This window comes from Procambarus clarkii, chromosome 92 (genome assembly GCF_040958095.1).
Source record: "Procambarus clarkii isolate CNS0578487 chromosome 92, FALCON_Pclarkii_2.0, whole genome shotgun sequence".
Classification (NCBI taxonomy): domain Eukaryota; kingdom Metazoa; phylum Arthropoda; class Malacostraca; order Decapoda; family Cambaridae; genus Procambarus; species Procambarus clarkii.
Window position 1 is genome coordinate 14,547,543 of NC_091241.1, and position 26,862 is coordinate 14,574,404.

General features: G+C 43.2%; 2 protein-coding genes across 3 annotated transcripts; both read left to right on the forward strand.

The window, feature by feature from the left end:
- Positions 1 to 1,451: 1,451 nt before the first annotated feature.
- Positions 1,452 to 6,881, forward strand: LOC123775013 (heat shock cognate 71 kDa protein-like). Of its 2 annotated transcripts, none has more exons than XM_069318964.1 (2): positions 1,452 to 1,469; positions 4,270 to 6,881. In XM_069318964.1, the coding sequence occupies exon 2, from the start codon at positions 4,279 to 4,281 to the stop codon at positions 6,097 to 6,099; it is 1,821 nt and encodes a 606-aa protein (XP_069175065.1). In that variant the 5' UTR covers positions 1,452 to 1,469; positions 4,270 to 4,278; the 3' UTR covers positions 6,100 to 6,881. The 2 variants fall into 2 exon arrangements, with proteins under 2 accessions (XP_069175065.1, XP_069175064.1); XM_069318963.1 differs by lacking the exon at positions 1,452 to 1,469 and adding an exon at positions 2,092 to 2,338.
- Positions 6,882 to 12,069: 5,188 nt separating this feature from the next.
- On the forward strand, positions 12,070 to 14,956 carry LOC123775012 (heat shock cognate 71 kDa protein-like). Its single transcript, XM_045769740.2, has one exon. The coding sequence runs from the start codon at positions 12,831 to 12,833 to the stop codon at positions 14,919 to 14,921; it is 2,091 nt and encodes a 696-aa protein (XP_045625696.2). The 5' UTR covers positions 12,070 to 12,830; the 3' UTR covers positions 14,922 to 14,956.
- Positions 14,957 to 26,862: the final 11,906 nt, after the last annotated feature.

The following is a 26,862-nucleotide window of genomic DNA, read 5'->3' on the forward strand; positions in this document are numbered from 1 at the left end:
GCTGAATTTCCAGGGACACATTCTAAATGTATAAAAAAAAGTTTCAAAAACTGTTGGCATTCTTTCTAAGATCAGATATTATGTACCTCGCCCTGCCCTGGTGACACTCTATTATTCTCTCATCTATCCTTATCTCAACTATGGTATTTGTGCTTGGGGTTCTACTACCCAAAATCATTTACGTCCTCTAATTACTCAATACAAAGCTGCTATTAGGACAATATCTAATTCTGGCCCCAGATATTACTCGGTACCCTTACTCAAATCTCTGAATATGTTAGATATTAAGTCACTGCACATCCTCTCATGTGTATTTTATATATATAAAACGCTGAACTGTAATGTCAGTCCTGACCTTAAAAGCTTCCTAGAAGGTTGTAACAGATCCCATGAGCACCACACCAGAAACAAATACCTATTTGATATTCCAAGAGTACGACTTAGTCAAACTAGAAATGCTTTACAAATCAAGGGACCTCGAATGTGGAATGACCTTCCCAATTATGTTAAAGACTGTACCTCTCCCAACCAGTTTAAGATAAAAACTAAGTACCACCTAATTAACTCAATGTAACCTACCTTACCCCTAAATGTCAACCCATGTCTACGATTTTAAACAATGCTGTTTGTTGACCAAATTATATTTTGCTTTTTTTCTGCCATGTTCCCCCCCCCCTTTTTTTCATTTTTTCTTATTTTTTCTCAACACAATTTATACTTTAATCTCAATTAGTATTAAGTTTTAGTCTTAGTGTTTTTCCTGCCCGAAACACTTTGTGGCTTAATAGTGGCTTTAGGCATTGTATGTACTAGCTCTGTCTATAAATCCATCAACTTTTGTATTTCACCTTGTATGTATGTACTTTGCCTGTATAAATATTTGTATTTGTATTTGTTGTTTTTGTATTTTCACCCACAGGGTTATAAGCCCATGGAACCGCCTACCCGCCAAAACCGTAAATGCCAAAACTGTGTTAATGGTGGGGGACCTATGATAAGCCGATGGTTTCCTATCCTCGTCGAGGTCACTATGAATAGTGGCCCTCTTCTAAATCATGTAAATCAGGTATGGCCGCGGAGGAAGAGGCCTCAGGTATACGGGCAGGAATATTTATGCCCTTGGAGGCCTAGGTAGGCCCAGCCCAGCACAAAAGAGGACAGGCAAAATGCGCAGCCAATGTATTTCCAACGCTCCCCATAAATTGACCGCTGCCACACCTTCATTTAGTCTATTACTTCATTAAAACTCAGTGTTATTATTAATATTTTCACAAATTGAGCTGTAAGATTAGTAATATATACTTTTAGATTTTTTAGATGTATATATGGGAAAATTATAGATTTTTTAAAAGCTTTTCTTGGATGTAAAACTGAATACTGAGTTGGCAACAGTTACCACAACAATACAGGCCATGTGCTTCCTCAGTACGTACGAGTGGCTCCTCCAGTGAATACGAGTGGCTCCTCCAGTGAGTACGTGTGGCTCCTCTAGTGAGTACGTGTGGCTCCTCTAATGAGTACGTGTGGTTCCTCCAGTGAGTACGAGTGGCTCCTCTAATGAGTACGTGTGGCTCCTCTAATGAGTACATGTGGCTCCTCTAATGAGTACATGTGGCTCCTCTAATGAGTACATGTGGCTCCTCTAATGAGTACATGTGGCTCCTCTAATGAGTACATGTGGCTCCTCTAATGAGTACATGTGGCTCCTCTAATGAGTACATGTGGCTCCTCTAATGAGTACATGTGGCTCCTCTAATGAGTACATGTGGCTCCTCTAATGAGTACATGTGGCTCCTCTAATGAGTACATGTGGCTCCTCTAATGAGTACATGTGGCTCCTCTAGTGAATACTGTTACGACCCAGGTAATGCTTATGATTACACTCTCAGTGAACATACTTCATACACCCATCTCAGATGGTAGCATTTGTATGAGAGAATTGCATAGACATTGATAATATAAATGATGTATTTGGTAATGTAGTAGAATGTATGATAGTATTGTATGCTGGTGTATGTATACTGTATGGTGTAGACTGTATGGTGTATGAGGGTCGGGGCTTGTCATCAGTGGACAGGATATGTTCCTATCATACGTGTGAGTCTGTGCCAGTGAGGCAGCAAGAGACGTGTCCACTGGGTCAGCTTTTGGAACCATTATTACATAAATGTTTATTTAAGCTTTTAAGAATTTTTATACTTTTAGCTATATTATTAGAATGTACATTAGAATGTACGTGTGGCTCCTCCAGTGAATACAAGTGGCTCCTCCAGTGAGTACGTGTGGCTCCTCCAGTGAATACAAGTGGCTCCTCCAGTGAGTACGTGTGGCTCCTCCAGTGAGTACAAGTGGCTGCAGTGATAGCCAGGCCACCCACCTGGCTATCAGTGGTGATAACCAGGTGGGTGGTGTTATATATGGTGAAATAATGAAAGTAAAGTGTCATACATAAAGTGGAAGAAAGAAGTACATTATAGCTTATTCGTACCACATCACAGAGGGTCTGCCTTCCACTATTTTGGCTCTGGCTACTTTTGATAGTTGGGAGTATTTTCTTCTTGATTTGCTCTTTAATCTGTGAGACACTGATTGGTCCTCCTTCAGTGTCCTCCGCATTGTACTCACCTAATTGTGCTTCCGGGGGTTGAGCTTTATCTCTTTGGTCCCCGCCTCTCAACTGTCAATCAACTGGTGTACAGATTCCTGAGCCTACTGGGCTCTATCATATCTACATTTGAAACTGTGTATGGAGTCAGCGTCCACCACATCACTGCCTAATGCATTCCATCTGTTAACTACTCTGACACTGAAAAAATTCTTTCTAATGTCTCTGTGGCTCATCTGGGTACTAAGTTTCCACCTGTGTTCCCTTGTTCGTGTTCCACCCGTGCTGAAGAGTTTGTCTTTGTCCACCCTGTCAAGTCCCCTGAGAATTTTGTAGGTGGTTATCATGTCTCCCCTTACTCTTCTGTTTTCCAAAGACGTGAGGTTCAGCTCCTTTAGCCTTTCCTCGTAGCTCATACCTCTCAGTTCCGGGACGAGCCTAGTGGCATACCGCTGAATCTTCTCTAACTTTGTCTTGTGTTTAACTAGGTATGGACTCCAGGCTAGAGCTGCATATTCCAGGATTGGTCTGACATAAGTGGTATACAGGGTCCTGAACGATTCCTTACACAAGTTTCTAAAGGCAGTTCTTATGTTGGCCAGTCTAGCATATGCCGCTGATGATATCCTTTTGATGTGGGCCTCTGGGGACAGGTTCGGTGTGATATCAACCCCCAGATTTTTCTCTCTATTTGACTCTTGCAGGATTTCACCTCTCAGATGGTACCTTGTGTTCAGCCTCCTGCTCCCTTCGCCTAACTTCATTACCTTACATTTTCCTGAGTTGAACTTTAGCAGCCATTGGAGGAATCCAATGGCTGCTAAATTCAATTCCTCCAAACTGGAGGAATTGTCCAGGTCATCCTGTTGTTTCTGTCTATCTTCATCCGTCTTGATTCTTCTCATAATTTTTGCATCATCAGCAAACATTGAGAGGAACGAGTCTATACCCTCCGGAAGATCGTTTACATATATTAGAAACAGGATGGGTCCAAGAATGGGTTTAGGAGGCCTGGTCGACGACCAGGCCGCGGGGACGCTAAGCCCCGGAAGCACCTCAAGGTAAGTACTGAGCCCTGTGGGACTCCACTGGTGACATCTCGCCACTCTGATGTCTCCCCCCTCACCGTTACTCGCTGTTTCCTGTTGCTTAAGTACTTCCTTATCCACTGGAGTACCTTCCCTTTTACTCCTACCTGTTGTTCCAACTTTTTTAACAGCCTTTTATGGGGTACTGTGTCAAAGGCTTTCTGGCAGTCCAGGAAAATGCAGTCGGCCCACCCTTCTCTTTCCTGCCTAATTTTTGTTGCCTGGTCATAGAATTCTATTCAACCCGGCCTTCCAGGCCGCGGGTTTATCCAGACGTCTTGTCCGCCCGGTGAAGCCTAGGTGAAACTGCGGCCCCCCAGGCTACTGGTTTATCTGGATGTCTTGTCTGCCCGGTGTTGCCCGGAAGACACTGCGGCCTCACAGACCGCAGTCTGTTATGACACTGGTGATGGTTCCCCAGCCCCGTCCTTCCCCACCCTTAAGATGTGATCGAATATATTTCAGATCAAGACCTCTGATTTCCCTATGTGCTGCACCACATAAAAGTATTGGACGGCTACACAATAAATGTAAATGAAATACTTCAAAATGTTCATGCTGTATTTTTTGTTTCAGAATACGAAAATGGCCAAGAGAACTGCAGTTGGTATTGATCTGGGAACTACGTACTCATGCGTGAGTGTGTTCCAGCATGGAAAGATTGAAATCATCGCCAACGACCAGGGCAACAGAACCACGCCTTCCTATGTGGCATTCACCGACAAAGAACGCCTCATTGGTGATGCGGCAAAGATTCAAGTGGCTATGAATCCAGACAACACAGTTTTTGATGCAAAGAGACTAATTGGTAGGAAATTTGATGACCACAATGTCCAGGCTGACATGAAACATTGGCCTTTCAATGTTATCAATAAGAACTCAAAGCCAAAGATTCAAGTTAAGTACAAAGGAGGCGTCAAGACTTTCTACCCAGAAGAAATTTCCTCAATGGTGCTAATGAAAATGAAGGAAACTGCTGAAGCATACTTGGGAACTACAGTGAAGGATGCAGTTGTAACCGTGCCAGCGTACTTCAATGATTCTCAGCGCCAGGCTACCAAGGACGCTGGAACCATCTCTGGTCTCAACGTGCTGCGTATCATTAATGAACCCACCGCCGCTGCCATCGCTTATGGTCTCGACAAGAAAGTTGGTGGTGAGCGCAATGTACTCATTTTCGATCTTGGCGGTGGTACTTTTGATGTGTCCATCTTGACCATCGAGGATGGCATCTTCGAAGTAAAGTCGACTGCTGGTGACACTCATTTGGGTGGTGAAGACTTTGACAACCGTATGGTAAACCACTTCATTCAAGAGTTCAAGCGCAAGTACAAGAAAGATCCAACTGAAAACAAGCGTGCCCTTGTCCGTCTCAGATTTGCCTGTGACCGTGCAAAGCATGCTTTATCCTCTTCAGTTCAGGCCAGTATAGCAATAGACTCTTTCTTTGATGGAATGGACTTCTATTCATCAATTACTCGTGCTCGTTTCGAAGAGTTGTGTGCGGACTTGTTTCTTCTTACTTTAGAGATAGTTGAAAAAGCTCTTCATGATGCAAAAATGGACAAAGCCCAAATTGATGATATAGTTCTTGTGGGAGGTTCTACTCGCATCCCAAAGATCCAAAAGCTTTTGCAAGACTTCTTCAATGGAAAGGAACTGAACAAGTCTATCCATCCTGATGAAGCTGTAGCGTATGGTGCAGCTGTTCTGGCTGATAATCTGTGTGGTGACATGTCTGAAGCTGTGAACAGTTTGATCCTACATGACGTAACTCCCCTCTCTCTGGGTATAGAGACACTTGGAGGAGTATTTTCAGTTATAATTAATCGCAACACAACCATCCCAACAAAGCAGACACAGACTTTCATCACTAGTGTAGATAATCAGACAGAAATCCTCATAAAAGTTTACCAGGGGGAGCGAGCAATGACAAACGATAACCAACTTCTAGGGGAGACTACAATAACTGGCGTCCCTCCAGCACCTCGAGGAGAACAAAATGTTGATGTTACCTTTGATATTGATGCCAACAGCATCCTGAACGTGTGTATTGTGCAGACGACCACTGGCAAGTTGGACACGCTCACTATTACCAATGATAAGGGTTGCCTAACCAAGGAGGAAATTGAACACATGGTTCAAGAAGCAGAAAAGTTCAAGGTTGAAGATCAGAAGCAAAGGGATCGTATTTCTGCCAAGAACTCCCTCGAGAACTACTGTTATAATATCAAGTCAACTGTGAAACAACCGGACTACAAGAACAAAGTTTCTGAGGAGGTCCTTAACAAAGTCGTGGACGCTTGCAATAAAACAATAAAGTGGCTGGACGAAAATCAACTTGCCGAGAAGGAAGAATTCGATCACAAAAAACAAGAAATAGAACAGATTTGGAACTCAATATAGAGTAGGGAGCGAGGTAGACGATGGATACTGAGAACTACAATATATTTTTTCTGAATTGAGGGCCACCATGATTGTGATGGAGACATAAAGAGAGCAGCTTGTCAAAGGTCCCCCATTGTCCCCTGGGAATTTTGTTTCAATTGAATTTTGAATTGAAGTCATTTGAATGTCAGTTATCGAAATTATGTAATGGTCACATTTGTGATAACAAAACAGTAAACCCGAATGTTCTGGATGGCCCGTTCATGTAGTGTCATGGATGAAGAAATTTAACCCTCAAACTTGTCAGGGGTTGTCTCGCCTTCTGCCTAATGTTTGCCACACTCAACCCATGTACACTGTGTTATTTAAAGTGTTACTGAAGGTGGGGCCACAATGAAAATACTTTATTGACTACATTAAGTATCCAGGAGAACAAGTTCACTAGATAAATCGGTATTTAAACCATATACAGTTTAAGGCAGAGTGCATAGGCCTCCAACACAGCCCTGAGTGTCACATTAAGGCAGAGGGAGGACCGTTGGTCTATGTATGTTTTGTTAGTTTGATTGTTACAATTACTTATTAATCTTCAAGTGAATGTTTCCATAAGAATACATTTATGTTTGACACTTGCTGTTAATAAATGTTCCGTGGTTATTTCTATTAGGATTTTTGTATTAAAAGATGCTGCAATTTCCCGAATTATATCTTTTAGTAGGGTTTATATCTGTAATTTAAGTTTATAAGTTTTTAAGTTTATACATGTGTGTTGCATCACTAATAAAGTCATTTTTTACCAAGCCTATTGCTCAGTAACCTGTCTAAACTGTGTTCATTGAACATAAGAATATAAGAATCATAATATATAAAGATTTGTTCATAAGAATCAAGTTAACTGAAGAAATGATGTATCATGCTATTGTGATTTGTGTGTGTAATCTTATTATGTTTTCACGTGCATTATTCATTTCTTTCCGCCTTTTGAAGTGAGAGGATTAATTCATCAGCTCCCTCGCCTCTTATTAGTCTGATAGCCGAAGCTTCATTTATCTCTGAAATTCTATCCCCAATACTCTGTAAGTTCAATATAATCATTATCTCAGTAATAGTATTTCTTGGGTCATGAGAATAATCTTGGGATTATTCTCATAGCTTCATTTTGTACCTTCTCCAACTTGTTAAGTCAGCCTTTACCAAAACAAGACATGAGATGGGCAGCATAATCAATAAGAGATCTCACAGTATGCCATGTGTTTACCATTGGAATGTTAAATATAGAATATGATTAATAATTGTGTACTGTATGGGTTTGTGAGCCCCTTAAGGGATCTTATATAGACGAGGGTAGACATAGCCTAAGTTACTCTATCCTTTTGTGAAGTACTTTATTTTCTCAATAAACTTACTTGAACTTCAGAGGTTGTAATCTCTTCCGAAATTGACCCAACAGTCAGTTCATCTCAGCTTCTAAACTCTTATGGGTATATCCATTTCTTTCCAAATGTGGCACCATCTGCAAGCATTATTGTTTGCTTTACCCCTTAATCCCTAAATCAAGTTCAAGTACGTTTATTGAGACAATAAAATACATCTCAAAGGGATGGAGTAGCTTAGGCAATTTCTACCGTCCTTTACTTCAAGAGAGCTTCAAGACAAAAGCTGGATGTCTGGCATTAAAATCCCCTACCACAAGCGTATCTTCAGAAAAGAAGGAAGTATCTTAAATCAAAGAAGTTATCAGAGATGTATAGATTAATGAAATTTAAGAGTTTGACGCAACGCCTTATCCAATGTTTGATTGGCCCTTTCCCTTTATTCCTACCTTAGTTCCGCAATTCTTTACCCCTGTGATTGATTGCCCCATATTCCCTCGACCCTTCACTTCACTCCTTCCACATGTGTATTTAGAGCAAAACTTTCTTATTATGTATTTTTTAGGCTATTCATGTCCGTGCCACCTCTTGGGTGACTTAATCTTTATCAATCTTATTATGTATATCACAGTAACAAGGTTATCGCGAATAACCGAATTCAATTACGGGCTCACCATAGCCCGTGCTACATGGATATTTCGTTCTGAGTAGCTAAATCTAAAACAACAACATTGTTTATATTCTCTAAAGACCCAGACACTACAAATGTTACAAAATGAAGTCATGAGAATAATCTTAGGATGCCCAAGAAATACTATGATTAAGATAATGAGGGTGGAATTGAAGTTTCCAAGTACTGGGGATAAAGTTTATAAAGGGATAAAGCAACTAGACTAATGAAAGGCGGCGGAGTTAATGAATTAATCCACTCAGTTCAAAAGGCGGGAAGAAGTGAATGATGAATTTTAAGGTATAATAAGAGAGGATACACGAGATATTTATTTACGGGCTATTCATGCCCGTGCCACCTTTTGGATGGCTTAATCTTTATCAATAAGTCAATCTTATATATATAATATAAGATATATTTATGTTTTAATGTTACAAAATACGGTCCTGTATGCAATGTAATTCTTGTTATGTGATTTGTGGATTAGTACTCACTGGATTTGTGCGCCCCTTGAGGGATTTGAAGCAGAAGAGGATAGAAATAGCCTAAGCCTCTCTATCCCTTTGAGATGTATTTTATTGTCTCAATAAACGTACTTTAACTTGATATGGTCTTTCAAGAATGCAAGACATTATATCTTAAGAAACTATTACCTAAGAAGCAGTTTACACAACCGGGAAAGGAATATAAAGCAAAAGATTTTTCCCATACTAAAGAAAAAGAGTATGTTCGAGACAGGATAGATGAAGACAACATATAATGAGAAAATACCTGAATTAAAAATTCTACATGTTTATTGTGATGTCTCAGTAGCTAAGACCAAATCCTTATCCTGATCCCTTCCAAGTACTATATATTCGTAATGGCTTGGCGTTTTCTCCTGACAATTCCCTTTAGTAGTTAGGGACCTAAAGGCAGGATGTAGAGTCCTGATTAGAGAGTCCAGTGACATTGGCACCGTAGATACTGTTATTGGACATCATTAGGGAGTACACTAACATTGGCACCGTAGATACTGTTATTGGACATCATTAGGAAGTATACTAACATTGGCACCGTAGATACTGTTATTGGACATCATTAGGGAGTACACTAACATTGGCACCGTAGATACTGTTATTGGACATCATTAGGAAGTACACTAACATTGGCACCGTAGATACTGTTATTGGACATCATTAGGAAGTATACTAACATTGGCACCGTAGATACTGTTATTGGACATCATTAGGGAGTACACTAACATTGGCACCATAGATACTGTTATTGGATATCATTAGGGAGTACAGTGACAAGTAAGGTCGGAGGTCATTTACTGTATAACTGAGTAAGGTCATGCAGTACATGCGGTCATGCACAATCGACTTGAGAATGGTCCAGGACGGACCGAAACGTCGTCGTCCCTTCAATTTCTAGTGTATGGTCTGGTCAACATACTTCAGCCACGTTATTGTGACTCATCGCCTGCGTCATGCAGTAATCTACTGAAGGGCCAAGCAAGGTCAAATGTTGACCCCTGTAGTAAATATCATGTACTGGCCACATATAACCAAATTAAGGTCATATGCTAGCAACAAATAAGCAATATAAGGTCATGTACTTGCGACATATAGCCTATATAAGGTCGTGACCTTATATAGACTATGTAGACTTTATAATCCCTATGAGTATGGAAGCAACAGTATATAGAAACTGGGCAGCCTGCGGCCTATATAAGGCCCTAGGCTGATAGGTAGGCTCAGTCAGTCTTCAGCTCTCAGAGCCTAGTGAGTGTGTCCTCCCGAGGAATTACGTTTGTCGCAGGTGTCAGCTACCAACTATGGCGTTAACTGTAAGTTTATAACACTTTAGTCATTTTAAGGCTAACATTATAACTTGTATAACAATTCTACTATCATCACTGATCTTATTACGAACATTTTGTGCATTGTATTTTAACCAGTTTCAGATCCATGTTAATTATCAACCTAAATTTACCTTTCAGGTAGATAATTAGTTCTCGTCGAGAACTAATTATCTACAAGGACAGGAAACTGGCGGCTGTGATTTTAATGATTTTGCGGCCTAGTGATTTTATCAAGTTGGATTTTGAAATTCAGCTAAATTTTGGCTTTACAACAGCTCCTTGTTTGTGATTGATGAAGATTAAGCCACCCAAAAGGTGGCACGGGCATGAATAGCCCGTAAGTGGTGGCCCTTTTGAGCCATTACCAGTATCAAGAGCTGATACTGGAGATCTGTGGAGGTGCGACTGCACCCTATGTGATGGGGATCTCCCGTGTCCTTGTTTGTGTTACACCTCGCTTTTTGAAGAAATTATCTGGGGGAACATCCTCCAAATTGTTCAGTATTTTAAAAAGTTTCGATGAGTTCAATCAGGTTTGCAGTGTTGTTAGCCCTGTGGCCCTCAACCGTTGCTGGTATAAGAGTCAACTTAGTTCTGGAATAATTATAGTTGATAAACCCTTTGCAAATTTTAATGCTAATATTTGGATCATCTGAATTAGTCCTCAAAGTTTAAAACCCACTCACTTACCCCCTTAAAGCTGTTTATGCTGACTTTCAAGACCTTTTCAAATTCGTTTTAATGAATTTTATTTTTTATTTTATTTTAATTTTATTTATTTATTTTAATTTTAGCTCCCCATCCCCCATATTTAGTATTGTTACAACAAGGATGCTGTTCACGCCTTTAGTTTAGTTTTAGTTTATTTATTGTGCACCCCATACCCACCCTGTTCTGGATGGTGATAAGGGTTAGATGCACATAATGGGCTCAGGGACTGAACACCAAAATTTATTTAGCTAAGCAGGTTAGTCTTAATGAGATCGTTACAACAGATGTTTATTCAGGTAAGGTATATACATACAAGTGATGTTACATTAATGGATTGATATATAGATAGAGCTAGTACATACAATGCCTAAAGCCACTATTACGCAATGCGTTTCGGGCAAGAAAAACATTAATATCTAGAACTTAATACTAATTGAGCATAAAGAATAAAAAGTGTTGAGAACAAATACAAATAAAGATAAAAAAAAGGGGGAACATGACTGAAAAAGCAGCACAAATACAATAGGTTGACAAACAGTGTTGATTAAAAAAAAGAAAATAACAGACATGGGTTGACAATAGAGGAGTGAGGTAGATTACAGGGAATTTATTAGGTAGTGTTTAGTTTTTATCTTAAACTGGTTGAGAGAGGTACAGTCTTTAACATGGTTGGGAAGGTCATTCCACATTCTGGGCCCCTTGATTTGCAGAGCATTTAATCATTGTTTAATCATTATTAAACAAAATTTAATATTGTTACATCAACAATGGGTTCGAGACCGACCACAAGTGATAATTTGATAATTTAGTACCTAGTGCTGTGAGTAGTGCATTTATACCATCAAAATATTTACCAAGTGACCTAACATTTTGGTTGTAAACTGATAAGCAGGTGCTATTTGGGAGTTTGTTTTTTGCAAGATTTGCCGTGTAATACCTGCAATAATGATCAATGTGCTGATTTGTGTGGGTATGGGACAGAAGATTTCGATCAGGATCAATGTCAGTAAGCATATAGATACAATAATGTCACGATACAATAAGATAAGCAATTACAGGAACAGTTAAATACTAAAACTGCTGTGAATAGAAAGTAATTGTAGCAAAACACAACAATAAACGTAGGTACACAAAAATAGAAACAGTTAGAAGTAGAGCAAAGATTCCCGTAGATAGCCAGGAAGGATACAGTAGTTAGGTTAAGAGAGAAGAAAAAATCAGTAGACTGACAAGAATAATATATAGCAAAAAATAGAGACTAATAATAATCGTAAAGTAAAGATAATCTTAAAAATCAATTATTTAATATAGCTTAGTTGTGAACCTATAATTAGTATGAACTTAAGAAAAAAAATAGAATGTTTATAGATTTAGGAAAGACGGGTAAATACTGGTTCAGTAACAGGGTTGTTGATTTGTGGAACCAATTGCCGCGTAACGGGGTGGAGATGGGGTCCCTCGATTGTTTCAAGCGCGGGTTGGACATGTATATGAGTGGGATTGGGTGGTTATAGATAGGAGCTGCCTCGTATGGTCCAGTTACCTTTGTTCTTATGTTCTTATGTTCTTATAATCTAATTGTTTCATCCTGCACACCGCCCCCATCCAGTGGGCAACGGTGGATAGGTTACAATCACTCACATTTACTACCTACAGTTAGCAAACTGTGGATATTTGGCTAAAATTTAAGGTAGTAGATAATTTTGAATTAAATATTTACACATTTCGTCAGCATTTGTTAGAGATTTCTCTGAATTCACGTATCTCCTCATATTTTCCCTTCCTAACACAATTCTCTCTGAAAATATAATAATGGGTTTGTCCCCATTAGCCGTGAAAATATTATCCATCCTACCAACTGTCTCCATATCTTGTCTCAAAAAGACACGTCCTCCTCCTATTTCTTACATTGAAAAAACATCCATGTATCTGACGACTTTACTTTTTACTTTATTTGCTAAATAATTTTGAAGCCTAATCTTCATCCTTATGGTTCTTAACATGCTGAAGATTTTTTCTTTTTTTTCAGAGCCAACAAAATTCCACAAAAATTGCAATTGGTATTGATCTGGGAACTACGTACTCATGTGTGAGTGTCTTCCAGAATGGCAAAGTTGAAATAATTGCCAACGACCAGGGCAACAGAACCATGCCTTCCTGTGTGGCCTTCACAGACACAGAACGCCTCATTGGTGATGCGGCAAAGAACCAGGTGGTGTCGAATCCAAACAACACAATCTTTGATGTAAAAAGATTAATTGGCTGGAGGTTTGATGACTACAACGTCCAGCCTGAGATGAAATATTGGCCTTGTAATGCCATCAATGAGTACGCGAAGCCCAAGATCCAAGTAGAGTACAAAGGAGTAAGTAAGAAATTTTGTCCGGAAGAAATTTCCTCAATGCTGCTTATGAAAATGAAGGAAACAGCGGAAGCATATTTGGGAACTACAGTGAAGGATGCAGTTATTACCGTGCCAGCGTACTTCAATAATTCTCAGCGCCAGGCTACCAAGGACGCTGGAACCATCTCTGGTCTCAATGTGCTGCATATCATTAATGAACCCACCGCCGCTGCCATCGCTTATGGTTTTGACAAGAATGTTATTGATGACCGCAATGTGCTCATCTTCGATCTCGGCGGTGGTTCTCTTGATGTATCAGTTTTGACCATCGGGGATGGCGAATTTCAAGTGAAGTCAACTGCTGGTGACACTGATTTGGGTGGTGAAGATTTTGATAATCGTTTGATGAATCATTTCCTTCGAGAGTTTAAGCTCAAGTACAAGAGAGACGTTGGTGAAAGCAAGCGTTCACTTGTTCGCCTCCGAATTGCTTGTGAACATGCGAAGCGTACACTGTCCTCCACTACAAGTGCCACTGTAGAAATAGACTCATTCGAAGGTGTTGACTTCCACTCATCGATCACTCGTGCTCAATTCGAAGAGTTGTGTGAAGACTTGTTTCTTGCCTCTATTGACTTAGTTGAAAAAGTTCTCAGTGATGCGAACATGGACAAAGGCCAAATTCACGACATAATCCTTGTGGGAGGTTCTACTCGCATCCCAAAGATCCAGAAGCGTTTGAAAGACTTTTTCGACGGAAAGGAACCGAATCAATCTATCAATCCTGATGAAACCGTGGCATGCGGTGCAGCTGTTCAGGCTGCTATTTTGTGTGGTGGAAAGTCCACACCTGTTCAACATTTCATTGTATTAGATGTTACTTCCCTCTCCCTGGGTATAGAGACACCCAAGGGCATGAAGAGTGGGTTTATCAAGCGCAACACACCCATTCCAATGCAGAAAAAGTATAATTTCTCCACCTTTGTAGATAACCAGTTGAATATAAATTTTGGTGTTTACGAGGGAGAGCGTTGGAAGGTTGTAGCCAACAAGCTTCTTGGGCGCTTTGTGTTAACTGGTATTCCATTGGCACCTCGACGTATACCTCAAATCGAAGTCACCTTTTCTATCGATGCCAATGGTATCCTGAATTTGTCTGCACTATGCATGAGTACTGCAAAAGCGTACAGTATCACCATCCTTGAAGATAAGGATCATCTGAGCAAAGGGGATATTGAGCGTATGGCGCAAGAGGCAAAGAAATACAAGGCTGAAGATGAAAAACAAAGGGAACGAATTTCTGCCAAAAGTGCACTAGAATTTTGTTGTTTTAATATTAAGTCTTTTATGGAAGAAGGAAAGTTTAAGAACAATGTTTCTGATGACGACAGAAACACTATGCTGGAAGCTTGCAACGATGCAATCAAATGGTTAGATGACAATGAACGTGGCGAGACGGTCCAATTCGAGCACAGAATGAACAAATTAAATCGAATATGCAGCCCAATCATCAAGAAAATTCGCGAATCATCTGAAGGTGCTTGTGGAGGATCCCCCGACACAGACAAGAAGATGATTGAGGCCCCCATCAGTGAAGAGGAAGGTCCAAATCAGAGACAAAATATCAAAACCAAGAACAGTGATGAACGACGAGAACGTAACATATCGAGGAACGTGTTGCGGTGTTATTGTGAGTACTTAAAGTGGTTCATGGAAGAGAACTACGGGAAGGTGGTGAGCGAGTGTAACAGAACTATTAAATGGCTTCACGACAACCCAGAAGCCAGCAAGGAAGAATGCCAAGACATGAGGCAACGGGTTGAGAAAGTCGTCCAGGCCACCTTGACCAACCTTAACCATGGCGCTGGTAGCAACGGTGGTTCTGGTGCTGTGTGAATGATCTTACAAGAGATTTAAGGAATTTACGCTGTTGGGCTGTTGTATGTTAAAGCGCTAGCTACTGTGTCTCAGTGTTAGGTTACTGTATGCCATAATACTAGGCTACTGTATGCCATAATACTAGGCTACTGTATGCCATAATACTAGGCTACTGTATGCCATAATACTAGGCTACTGTATGCCATAATACTAGTCTACTGTATGCCATAATACTAGTCTACTGTATGCCATAATGCTAGTCTACTGTATGAGATAATGCTAGTCTACTGTATGCCATAATGCTAGTCTACTGTATGCCATAATGCTAGTCTACTGTATGCCATAATACTAGTCTACTGTATGCCATAATACTAGTCTACTGTATGCCATAATGCTAGTCTACTGTATGCCATAATACTAGTCTACTGAATATTAGTGCTAGGCTACTGAATATTAGTGCTAGGCTACTGAATATTAGTGCTAGGCTACTGAATATTAGTGCTAGGCTACTGAATATCAGTGCTAGGCTACTATATACCATAATTGTATAACGACTAAATTTAGTCACTGCGGCAGACTTGCTGGCAGGTCTAAAAACGACCACACTATTTTTTATAAGATAAGAATTACATATTTTAAATGACAATAATATTAAGTTAGATAAGAGGCAAAACGACAAATTTTGTACAAGTTTGATGGTTATGTACTATGAATAAGTTTTGCCATGAAAATTATGTAGTATTTGGTAGTTACCGAATAATTGAAAAGTGAAAGAATAGCATCTAAAGAAATTATGTATCAGTTGCTATACTGTTCGCAGCTATAATTATTGGCATGTATTTTTAGTTTGTTAATATAATTGCCATATATGAAATTTTGTATGCAATATATGTATTGTTTCTCTACAGAACTACCAATGTATTTCTAAACATCATATTTTTTTACATCATTAATATAGTTATTTTTACCAAATATATTGTTTATAATTTATAACCTTCTTTACCTAAACTGTGTTCAACTACACATTAATCTGAATATATCAAACTGGCTTTACAAGATTGTGAGAACTCTTGTATATAAAAAAAATAATCGTCCTTGACGAAGAGACAACCGCGTTTGAAGTTGCAATAGTTGATATAATAATCTTTGAGTGATTTAAAAGGAGCTATGTTGATATAATAATCTTTGAGATTTACAAGGAGCTAAATATCAAAGCGGCTCGTAAAATTAACTTAATGTTCCGTTTTAATAATAATAATAATTTATTTGCAAGAAGGTACAATGGGTTTGTGAGATTATATAAGCTTGGTATTTTTACGTTCATGCAAAGCCGCTAACAGGCATAACGTTTCGGGCAGGTCCTTAATCTAACATATCAGGTAAGATGAAAAGGTACATTGTAGCAAGGATTTTATATCAACAGATAACTACAACATAAGTTGACAGAGGTGATTACACTGGTAAGGATATATATGTCTTAAGTACTAATATTGGGGAAGTGGGCAATAGAAGATACAGTGTGAGTTTGAAGCACAAGGTAGGAAACTATGAGGATGAAATTAGGTTGAGATGAAATGAGGATGAGATGAAATTAGTTAAATAGATAAAGATTAGGGAGTAGTATAGTATAAGAGCAGAGTGGGGACCATAATATATTTTTTTTAGCATACTAACAGTTTTAGATATGTTTTGGGCTGTGTGCTATATAAAAATTCATTGTGTCGGAGTACAGACAGCCAATGCTTATATCGAGGTCCCCTCAAGGTCAAATTACTGACCTTTCCCAGGATGTAACCCCACAACAAGCTGAGTAGTTCCTGGGTACCTATTTACTGCAAAGTGAACAGATACATTAGGTGACAGGAAACCCGCCCAACCATTTCTGTCCCGACCGAGAATAGAAGCCAGAATTTCCGATTGTGAGTCGGGAACGACTGTACTACTAAATCTCTTGTCTATGGAACATGGAACAAGTTCCTTGGCCAAGGAACATTCATTCATTTTTACTAGTGATGTTGATGTTGTCTATCTGAAGGTGTATGTGGTTCGACGATTTGTGTGAGGAGGACTGCTCGCAGGATGAGCACATAATATAGTGTGGCCGCCTCAGGCAGCAACAATCAATCAATCTCAGTGTATATACACCGAGAATTAGGGTACACCTCAAGAATAATGGGGGAACCTTTAGCAATCCACCGGCTTTTAATCCATTAATCATATCACTAGACGTGGTGGCCTTCGGGTAAATTCAGGTATATTAAATCCCTATTTACAAGCGTCCTGTGCAGTTCTTCAGACATAACTTTTTCTTCTTACTATTTTCCCTGAAATAAACATTATTTCTTTATGCTTACCTTATATAACATACCCAGACATACTTAAAAGTAATATATTTAATCGTCTCATACAACAAACTATACTGGACTATCAAAAAACATCTATATTTACCGGTACCTGGAGAAATATGCGTGACGGCAGGGCGCAACCTACAACTGCAGATAAAGATCCGTTTTCTTTCTTGAAATTTATATACAGCAATTATTACTGCAACAAAACATAAATATGATAGACATAACATAGAAACATAATTACGTATATTTCTCCACAATTGTCATTTTCTCCCCCTGGACAAATTTCCTTCCCTTAGACTTCAAATTCATCCCCTTGGTGGTCCAAGTAGACCCCCTTCTGAGAGACACTATTAAGCAGAAACAATATACAATCATCAGAGCGTAGGCTCTGTTGCCGTTTTCATGATTGTTCTCGACGTCGAATTGCGAATCCCGGATTCGAATCCCGAGCGGGACAGAAATGATTGGGCACGTTTCCTTTCACGTAATGCAAATGTTCACTTAGCAGTAAATAGGTACCTGAAAATTAGTCAGGTGTTGTGGAGTAGCATCCTGGGAGGGTCAGCAGGTCTACCTTGGGACGACCTCACTATACGTTTAATATATGAAGGACAGACAACAAGAGATGCTTTTTCACTCACAGGGTTACAAACCCATGGAACCTTCTCCCCACCGAAGCCGTAAATGCCGAAAGAATGCTGAATTTCAAAAGCCAGCTCGATAAAATCATCAGGGCAAATAAGGGGACCTGTGACAAGACGTCGGCTTCCTGTCCTCGTCGAGGTCACTAGAGATATAGCGGCCCTCGTGCAAATTCACATAAATGCACCAAGAATACCAAAGTTTACCCAAGTTATTGTTAACCAAAGAAAATGTAGACTGACAGAGTAGTGTAAGTGTCCAACACAACCACAACAACAACAGCCAGTCCTCCAAATTTGCAGGAACGCAGGTTTGTTGAAATTGAGATTGAAATTGAAATAAGTTTATTGAGGTAAAATACACACAAAGGGATGAGGTAGCTCAAGCTATTCTCACCCCGTTCAGTACATCGTGTTAATACATACATATACACACATCACAAACAATAAACATTACCAAACATTGAGAGATAAACATCTACATTTCCTAAGGTTCCTAAGGTTTGTTGAGGTCCTTTCTCCAGACCAATTCCTCAGAATATAACCCACAGCAGTTGCCTAACTGCCGAGACAAGAAACCTTGTCTAAACACTTATGTGGTGCCAAGGCCACTAACCCCGTGACCCGACCACTGACAACCGCACCACACGACCCCTTAACTTATAATGTAATATTTGTATTAAAAACATAAGAACATGATTGTCAAGGAAACTGCAGAAGTCCTATTGACCTGTACGTAGGCCAATTTGTGGCCAATACACGGGGAAATAAGACAGTATTTATGTAACAAACTTTTTATATATGGTTTAGTAACATTTGTAATTTGCAATTACGGTGTATATATACATATACTTATGTGTTCATCTGCGTTGAAATGCATTTTCCATTTTTTTAGTCATAATCTGTATTTCATATACTTTTTTTTTTTTTTTTTTTTTTGTTTTTTTTTTTTTTTTTGAGATATATACAAGAGTTGTTACATTCTTGTACAGCCACTAGTACGCGTAGCGTTTCGGGCAAGTCCTTAATCCTATGGTCCCTGGAATACGATCCCCTGCCGCGAAGAATCGTTTTTTCATCCAAGTACACATTTTACTGTTGCGTTAAACAGAGGCTACAGTTAAGGAATTGCGCCCAGTAAATCCTCCCCGGCCAGGATACGAACCCATGACATAGCGCTCGCGGAACGCCAGGCGAGTGTCTTACCACTACACCACGGAGACTGCAAATACTGTATGTTGAACAGGGATACATAGTACAGTATTCACCAAGACCTGTCATCCATTTATCGGTGTATATGTGTTCCGAACCATAATGGTAACTGACCCAACTATGGGATGGGTTAACCCATGTATCACATTTTCAAAATGGTCACCCATGTTGGAATAGACGAATGCCGAAAGAATATTGTTGAAAACATCTTGATAACTTATTAAACCAACATTATTTATTAATCAGCAGAAACACAGAAATGGAATCTATATGTAATACCTCTACCAGACAAATATTTTGAGTAAAACCGAATATATTTGCAGTTGTATAAAAGTGGCAGTTTTCGTCGCTCGTCGAGCTCGAAACCCGCAGTATTCATCTCAGAACAATGCTTATTTCACGCAAATTCGTTATTAAATGTAAGAGTTTTATGTCTCAAGAAAGAAATATAAGCTTCAAACTAAATACCTTACCATGGGGCATATATAAATTTAAAGATATACTTACGAGTCTGCTTTAGTCAAATTCAAGTTCAAATTTTTGTTCAAAACAATGTACAGTATATACAGGGTACTAAGAACATAGGAGTAACATACAATTATAGGAACAGGAGTTAAACAAACTAATGAAACCACTATTATGCAAAGCTTTTGCAGCAAAACTTAAAATTAATTTAGAAAAAATTCATTAAAAGTGTGAAGGGGTTGGTGTGCACTTTATACTAAAAAGAGAAGAAAGCAAACAAAACGAGGAAGTTCAAGAAAAATAACAAATGAGTACAATAAAAATGTGATACTTAATGATAACAATAATAGACTATTACAATATGGAGTGAGTAGTTCTAGCAACAGTTCAGTAGTTTATTTACATTATTAACAGAATAAAAATACTAAGGTATAATTTAGAAAAGCAACTATAACATAGCATAACATAGAGTATAATAGTAGCATAATTTAAGTTTATTGGGACCAACACTCAAATAGTCCTGGCTATATAATGTAACTATAACCAGGATTATAATATTTATAGTTGTGGAATATATATGTTCAGGGCTACAATATATTTGTTGATTGGCCATTAAGCTAATGTTATGACCAAGATAATCTGCATGCAATTGATACAGGCTAGTTTGACAAGATTTCCTGGTTCAACCTTGACACTAAGTGGATGTCTGGCTTCTGCTCTGCCTTGTGGTATCTGGAAAATATTTTGCTATTCCAGTGGATAAGATTATTACTCTGTCGTTTGACATTTTAAAATTACCTTTTTACTGTAATACAACACTTAGCCATGCAGTAGTAGGTATCCATCAGTCTCAGGAGACTATGGAGTTGCACTCTTGTTGTTAGTCTGGAGTGGCCTCTCCAGAGCGCAAAGCCACGGTAGGTTGATATGGAGGAGAAGCTGTTACCCAAGCAGCAGGTCCCTAGCTTCCCCCCTCTCCACGGCACCAGAAGTCTCCAATGGAAAGGCAAATGCCAATACAATTGGTTCCAGCGCCGTCGCAGGAACTGTGCGCTCCAGAGTTGACCTTGAAGTTGGTAAAAGAAGGCACAGGGATGCCAAACCCGGAGACTGCCATGGTCAGGGCCGGAGAAGAACTACCCCATCAAGAGCAAGAACGACTCCAGCCTCTTGAAGCAGAGCCTGGGCTGCACGAGCCCCAGGAGGTGGACGTCCCGGTCCCGCACCTACAGGTTCCAGACAGAGATCGTCACATCCCTCTTTCACCCAAGGCCAGCTTCCTTCAAGACTAAGCAGAAGGAAGTGATACAGTAATTATAAAATACAACAATTATTATTATAATAATTATTATAATGATATAATTAATTAATAATTATCACTCTTCCTTCTGCTTGGTCTTGAGTGTGTCCCTTCCCCACCATGCAAGTGTGTTAGTAATATGCCTGTATGTACATGTGTATGTCTACAACTGAATGTAATGTTCATTTAGCAAAAAGTACATACCTGTACATACAAAATAAGTTATAAGCAGAATGTTCGAATTCTAGATCAAGCAAGTATATATACAGTACTGTACTATGCCCAAACCCAGTAATCTGTACAGCATTTCGGGGATAATGTACACACGGGGACATGTGTGCAAGTATGTAAGTGTTATATATTATGGGTAGGGCTCAGATTTTATATAAATGCACATTTTACAGCATTTTTCTGGTCAGAGTAGATTAAAACATTTTAAATAATCTTTAGTTTTAATTTTAAGATTAAGTAATTTATTCACTGTAAGATATTGGTTTGGCAGTAAGTCTGTCTGTTGGTACTCAGTCAATTGCACTGCTTTTCTTCACCGTTTTACTTTAAACTAATAACTTTTCTGGGGGGAGCCCCGTCGGCTCCCCGGAGCTTTACCGGCTGATATGCTAATGTCAGACTTTGGCATCAGTCATGTGTATGGAGTTCTAGGGCCTACCGGGGACCACGAGCCAGAACCTGGCCCCCTCAGAGAGGCAAGGGGAGCAATGGCCTATAGAAACCCCCGTGTGGTTGGAAGCATTCTATGTCTGCCATCGACCGGGTCAAGCATCCAGAAAGGTAAGCATTCCAAAACAAACCCCTATTCTGGTGAAAATTGCTACCTAAGCCGAACTAGTGAATAGAACTCTTCAACAGAAAACAAGGAAACTAGTATGACGTCATACGTCACCGCGCCGCTGTCTGCGCAGCTCCCCCCTCCCCAGGAGGGGGAAGGGGGAGCCCCAGACCTCCCACGCCGGCTATCCACCCATCAGTTCTTCGGCTGATGCTATAGGCAATGGTTATGTGCTCCGGCTCCAGTGGTTGTTTCAGCACTGTACCTAGAGTGTGGTGTCTGTTTTCTAGGTGGTGCGTGAGCCGGGAGTGATTCTTCAGTACTCGGGCTGCATGCGCCTAGGGTTCCCTTCCCTAGGTGCCCTGTAAGTACTGCCCTTGGGGCTTGGGGCCACCTTCCACAAGTTCCTTGGGTCCTGCCCCTGCTTGGCCGTTTACTGCTTGGTTTTCGGCCGCTCTTTGTGTGCTCGGGGGTTCTGTCTCCCTTGTTCGCCTTAGAGTAAGGGGCAGTGTTTGCACTGGTGGGGCGCGGGGTACTGTGCAGCTTGTCTTTCCCAATCATAGCGGCCGGCTCTGTTCCGCTTGGGTACGCTGTCCTCTTGCGGGGTTTTCTTTTTCTTTTTGTTTATCTACCTGGTGGGGGGGGTCTGCCTTCGTTCTTGCCCCTTGTGTCCCTTGTGTTCTGAGTATTTTCTGGTGGTGCCCCCTGCTAGGTCCCCGTGAGTGTACACGTCCCGGGGGTTCAGCTCTTAGAAAGTTGTTTGGTAGCTTTGGGTGCCGGTTAGCAGTACCCTGCCTGGGACTACCTGAGCGCGAGTCCTCTTAAAGTAAACGCTCGGGACCCTGGGAAACCCCTGGGGGCGCGCGGGTCCGATGGATGTGACCCCAGAGCCCCCCCCCTCGCTTCCAGCGAGTTTGAGGGTTGCTCTCACCTTTTGTCTCTGGGTGACTCTCTGTTTTGCCTCCGTCTGCTGCCTGTGGGGTCGGTGACACCTTCGACCCGGAGTCCTGCGAGTTTGGTTGCTCGTTGTGGCTCGGTTACCCAGTTGTGCTAACACAGCGGGTGCGGGCAGCAGGGGCGTTGCACTTGAGCCTTGGTGGTGGCAACGTTCTCGTGGTTTCCTCCCCGGGAGCCCCGGGGCTGCCCCGTTGTAGTTCGTTTTGGGACTTGGGGGTGTTGGCTGCTTCGGTGCCATCCACGCCCCCTTGTCTTTTCCCCTGGTTCACCCTGCCTGCATCCGGTTCCTTACGGTCTGTAGGTTCGGGGCGGGGTTTTTGGTGGTGTTGAGACTCGGGCAGTCTCGGGGAATTCCCCTTCCGGGGTAGTGACGGGGGCATTTGGGCCTGTTCCTCCAGCCGTGTTGTATGAGTCTGCCAGTGGGCTCCCTTCCTTAGTGTTTTCGCGGCTGCCCCGGTTTTCTGGTACGGCCGGGGCTTTGGGGGAACGGCTCGGCCCCGGGGCCTGTCGTGTAGGTTCCCGGGGCTGGGGAGGGGCTGACTTGGGGGGGCCTTGGCCCCGTTAGACCCCGTGGGGGTTTTTATCCCCCTCTAGGCGGGGCTTGTGGTTACGCGGAGTGGGGTCTTTCCTCCCCACTCGCCGTACGTGCTGTTGGATGTCGGCCCCTCCCCGGGCTCGGTTCCTTGGCCTTTGAGTCGGTTGGTTCCGTCCTGTGGGTGGATGTTTCCCCCCCCCCCTTTTTGGGACGGTGTTTTTGTCATGTTTCCCCGTTCGGTGGGGTTCTGCGTGACTTCTGATCTCGGGTGCGCCTGCGCCTTCGTGTGCCTTCGGGACTAGTGTTGGCTTCTGTGTTCTCGAGGGTACGGGAAGGTTTTTCGCTACTTCCCGCATTATTGGAACGTCTGTCGGCTCCTCGTACTTGTCGCCCGGTTGGGCTGCTTGTCGCCCGGTTGGGCTGCTTGTCGCCCGGTTGGGCTGCTTGTCGCCCGGTTGGGCTGCTTGTCGCCCGGTTGGGCTGCTTGTCGCCCGGTTGGGCTGCTTGTCGCCCGGTTGGGCTGCTTGTCGCCCGGTTGGGCTGCTTGTCGCCCGGTTGGGCTGCTTGTCGCCCGGTTGGATTCCTTTTTGGGCTCTTTGCTTCTTTGGCCGGTTTTCTTTGTTCCTGCTTCCTCTTTTGGCTCCTTTTCTCGTGCAGTAGTCCTGGCTGGCGCCTTCCCGCAGGGAGGGTGTGCGGTTCGGCCGGCGTGTTCTGCGCATGCGCCGTGGAGTTTGTTTTGGTCTGGGCGGTGTTTCAGTGCTGGGGTTTTGCGCCCTTTTTTGCTTCAGTGCTTCGCCTCTCGTTCTTCTCCCTGGCTGCGGTATGTGCCCCTTCGCGCCGGGGGTGTCCTGGTTCCCTGTTGTGGGGAGGACACCGCGGTTTTCCCTGTCATGGGTGTGGACCGCCTCCTTCGCCTCTCCCTGTTCTCCTGCGGGTCCGGCAGGGTCCGGCTCTGGCGTCTTCACCTGGCGGTGCTCTCAAGTTCTTCTGGGCACGGTTGAGTCGTGTCCAGTTCGTGCCACCATTCGCCAGGTGAGTTTCTGCAGTCTGGCGTCTTTTGGCCGGGCGCTGGATGCGGCGGTGTTTCTATACCTGTCTTTATTTAGGTATATTTTGTACGACTGCCACCGTTCGCACACCAGTGACTGTCCCTTATCACCCCTTCCTGTCCCCCCTCATGTGCATGTCCAACCCATGCTGGTGTCATTCAGGGGACCCTCCCTTTTTGATGTTGTGAGGTGTGGGGGTTGTAGGGTTGGTTCTGTACTCACCTGGTGAGGCTCCTGGCTGTGCTTGCAGGATTTGAGCTCTGGCTCTTGGGTCCCGCCTATCTGGTAGAACTTGCGGGATAGTACCAGTGGAGTGCAGTGGTGCTATTGGCACTTTTGGGGGACACTGTATTACCATCAGTGGTCTGTGCTTGTTACACGACCTACTTGCGAGCATAAGCCTGCTGGTTCGTCCGTGGACTTCCAGGGCGCACTGGCCTGTTTTCGTATGGCAGTTCCGGCCCGTCCTGGTTGTGGGGGTATGTGGGCCGGTGGACTGCTCCTAGCAGCTGCCTGGTGGGCCATCCTCTGGCCGGTCTGGCCTAACCTTGGACCGGGCTTCAGGTGTAACAGAGCTCCCAGTACCTCATCCAGCAGGTATCGAGCGGGGTTTCTCCGCCGTCGGTCGCCTGGTGCAGGTTTCTGGGCCTGCAAGGTTTTTGTCGTGTCTCCGTTGGCCCTGTCTGGGGTCTGCCTGCTCCGTTCTCTGCCTTTGCAGAGGGGAGTTGCTATTTATAAGTTGCTGTTGCTGCTGCACGTGTGCATTGGTACCGTGTTTCACGGTGGCGTGTCCTTGTTCCTGTGTCTGGTTGTGGAGTGGCACTTTGCTGCTGCTTTGTGCCTGGGGATTGCGTGCGGTTTTTGTCCCTGCCTGATTGTCCACCCCTGGTTGTTCTCCTGGGTTTTTTTGTGCTTCTGCTCTTTCTTCCTGCCTCCTCTGCAGCAGGGATGTTCTGCGTGTATTCTTTGGTTTTCCTGCCCTGCCGGTTGTTTTTTTTTTTTTTTTTTTTGGGGGGGGGGGTTCTTGCGATGTCTCGCGTCGGACCCGTCGTTTCTGAACTCCTGGCGGGCTTGCATGCTTTGGGGAGTTTTTCTGTTCGGCAGACGTTCCATCTCCTTGTGCCGCCTGGGTTTCGGTGGTCGCGCCCGAGGTCTTCTCGCGGCTCCGCCTTTTTCCTGGGCTCGGGGGGGCCTTGTCAGGGCTGCTTATGTTCTGCCTTGTGGTCTTGCCTCCGGTTGGTGGTCGGGTGGCTTCGTGGTAGGTGTCCCACCTGCGTGCTTCTCTTGGCGGCAGTATGGGGTATTTTGGCGGTCCTTCCTTTTCCTGTCCCTTCTTAGGTGGTTACTCTTGTTGGCTTGGTTTACTCTCGGCTTGGTTTTTCTAGTGGGGGTTGGGGGCCGTCGTCTTGCCACATACTGTCGCCTCTTTTCGTGCGGCGCAGGCGGAGCCGCTTCAGCTTGCTTTCGGTCTTGGTGTTGCTTCTGCACCGTTAGTCAGCTGTCTTGTGCGTCGTTTCACCTCCGGCCTGTTCGTGCGCCGCTTGCACCATCCTGGTCTCTGGTCAGCGTGCTCTGTCTTCTCCTCGGTTGGTAGTGCCCCTTCGGTTCCGGTGTGTTTTTTCGTCGGCTCTTTCCTTTGGGCCTTTGCCTCTGGGGGTCGGTTCGCTGAGTTTTCTTGCTCCTTCGGTTTTAGCGTTTTGGTTGTTTGATGGCAGCAGTCTCCATCTTTTCTGGCGCGGGGTGGGGCTGCTGCATTCTGGAGGGGTCCAGGGTTTGTTGGTGCTTCGTTGGTCGGGCCGGGGGTGTCGTTTGTGTGTTCAGTGGCGGCCCTCCGCTGTTGTTTGCGTGCCACGGCGTTTGGGTCCGGAGCGCGTTTTGCGTTGATCCGGTTCTGTTCTTCCCGGTTCGCGGGTGACGGTGTCCCAGGTGGTCAGCCGTGTTCTTGCGGCTAAGCTGCCTGTGTTCTTCCCTCATGCCTGTGGCGTTCGTGGCTTCGCTGCTCTCGCTGCCGTCTGGGCGACGTGGCCTTGCAGTCTTTCGGGCATGGATTTTTGGTGTTCGTGCAGGGGCCTTGCTGCTCGTGGTTCTCGTGTTGTTCCCAGGATTTTCGGGGCTGTGGCGCCTTGGGTTGGCATTTGCTGCCAGTTGTCTCGCCTCCTTGGGGGGTGCGTGGTGTCCGCCTCCCGGTTTTGTCCCTTTGACCTTCCTCTGTGGGTAGTTAGCTCCGGGGAGCCGACGGGGCTCCCCCCAGAAAACCAGCGTTGAATGTAATGAAACGCCATTTTCTGGGTGAGACCCGGAGGCTCCCCGGCAACCCTCCCTCCGGTCGGCGTTTTTCGCGTGTTTTGACATCCAGCCTCAGAACTGGTGGGTGGATAGCCGGCGTGGGAGGTCTGGGGCTCCCCCTTCCCCCTCCTGGGGAGGGGGGAGCTGCGCAGACAGCGGCGCGGTGACGTATGACGTCATACTAGTTTCCTTGTTTTCTGTTGAAGAGTTCTATTCACTAGTTCGGCTTAGGTAGCAATTTTCACCAGAATAGGGGTTTGTTTTGGAATGCTTACCTTTCTGGATGCTTGACCCGGTCGATGGCAGACATAGAATGCTTCCAACCACACGGGGGTTTCTATAGGCCATTGCTCCCCTTGCCTCTCTGAGGGGG

What these genes read in the sequence shown, in the direction of transcription:
- LOC123775012 (XM_045769740.2), top strand. Translation starts at nt 12,831, where the DNA reads ATGCCTTCCTGTGTGGCCTTCACAGACACAGAACGCCTCATTGGTGAT.
- LOC123775013 (XM_069318964.1), top strand. Translation starts at nt 4,279, where the DNA reads ATGGCCAAGAGAACTGCAGTTGGTATTGATCTGGGAACTACGTACTCA.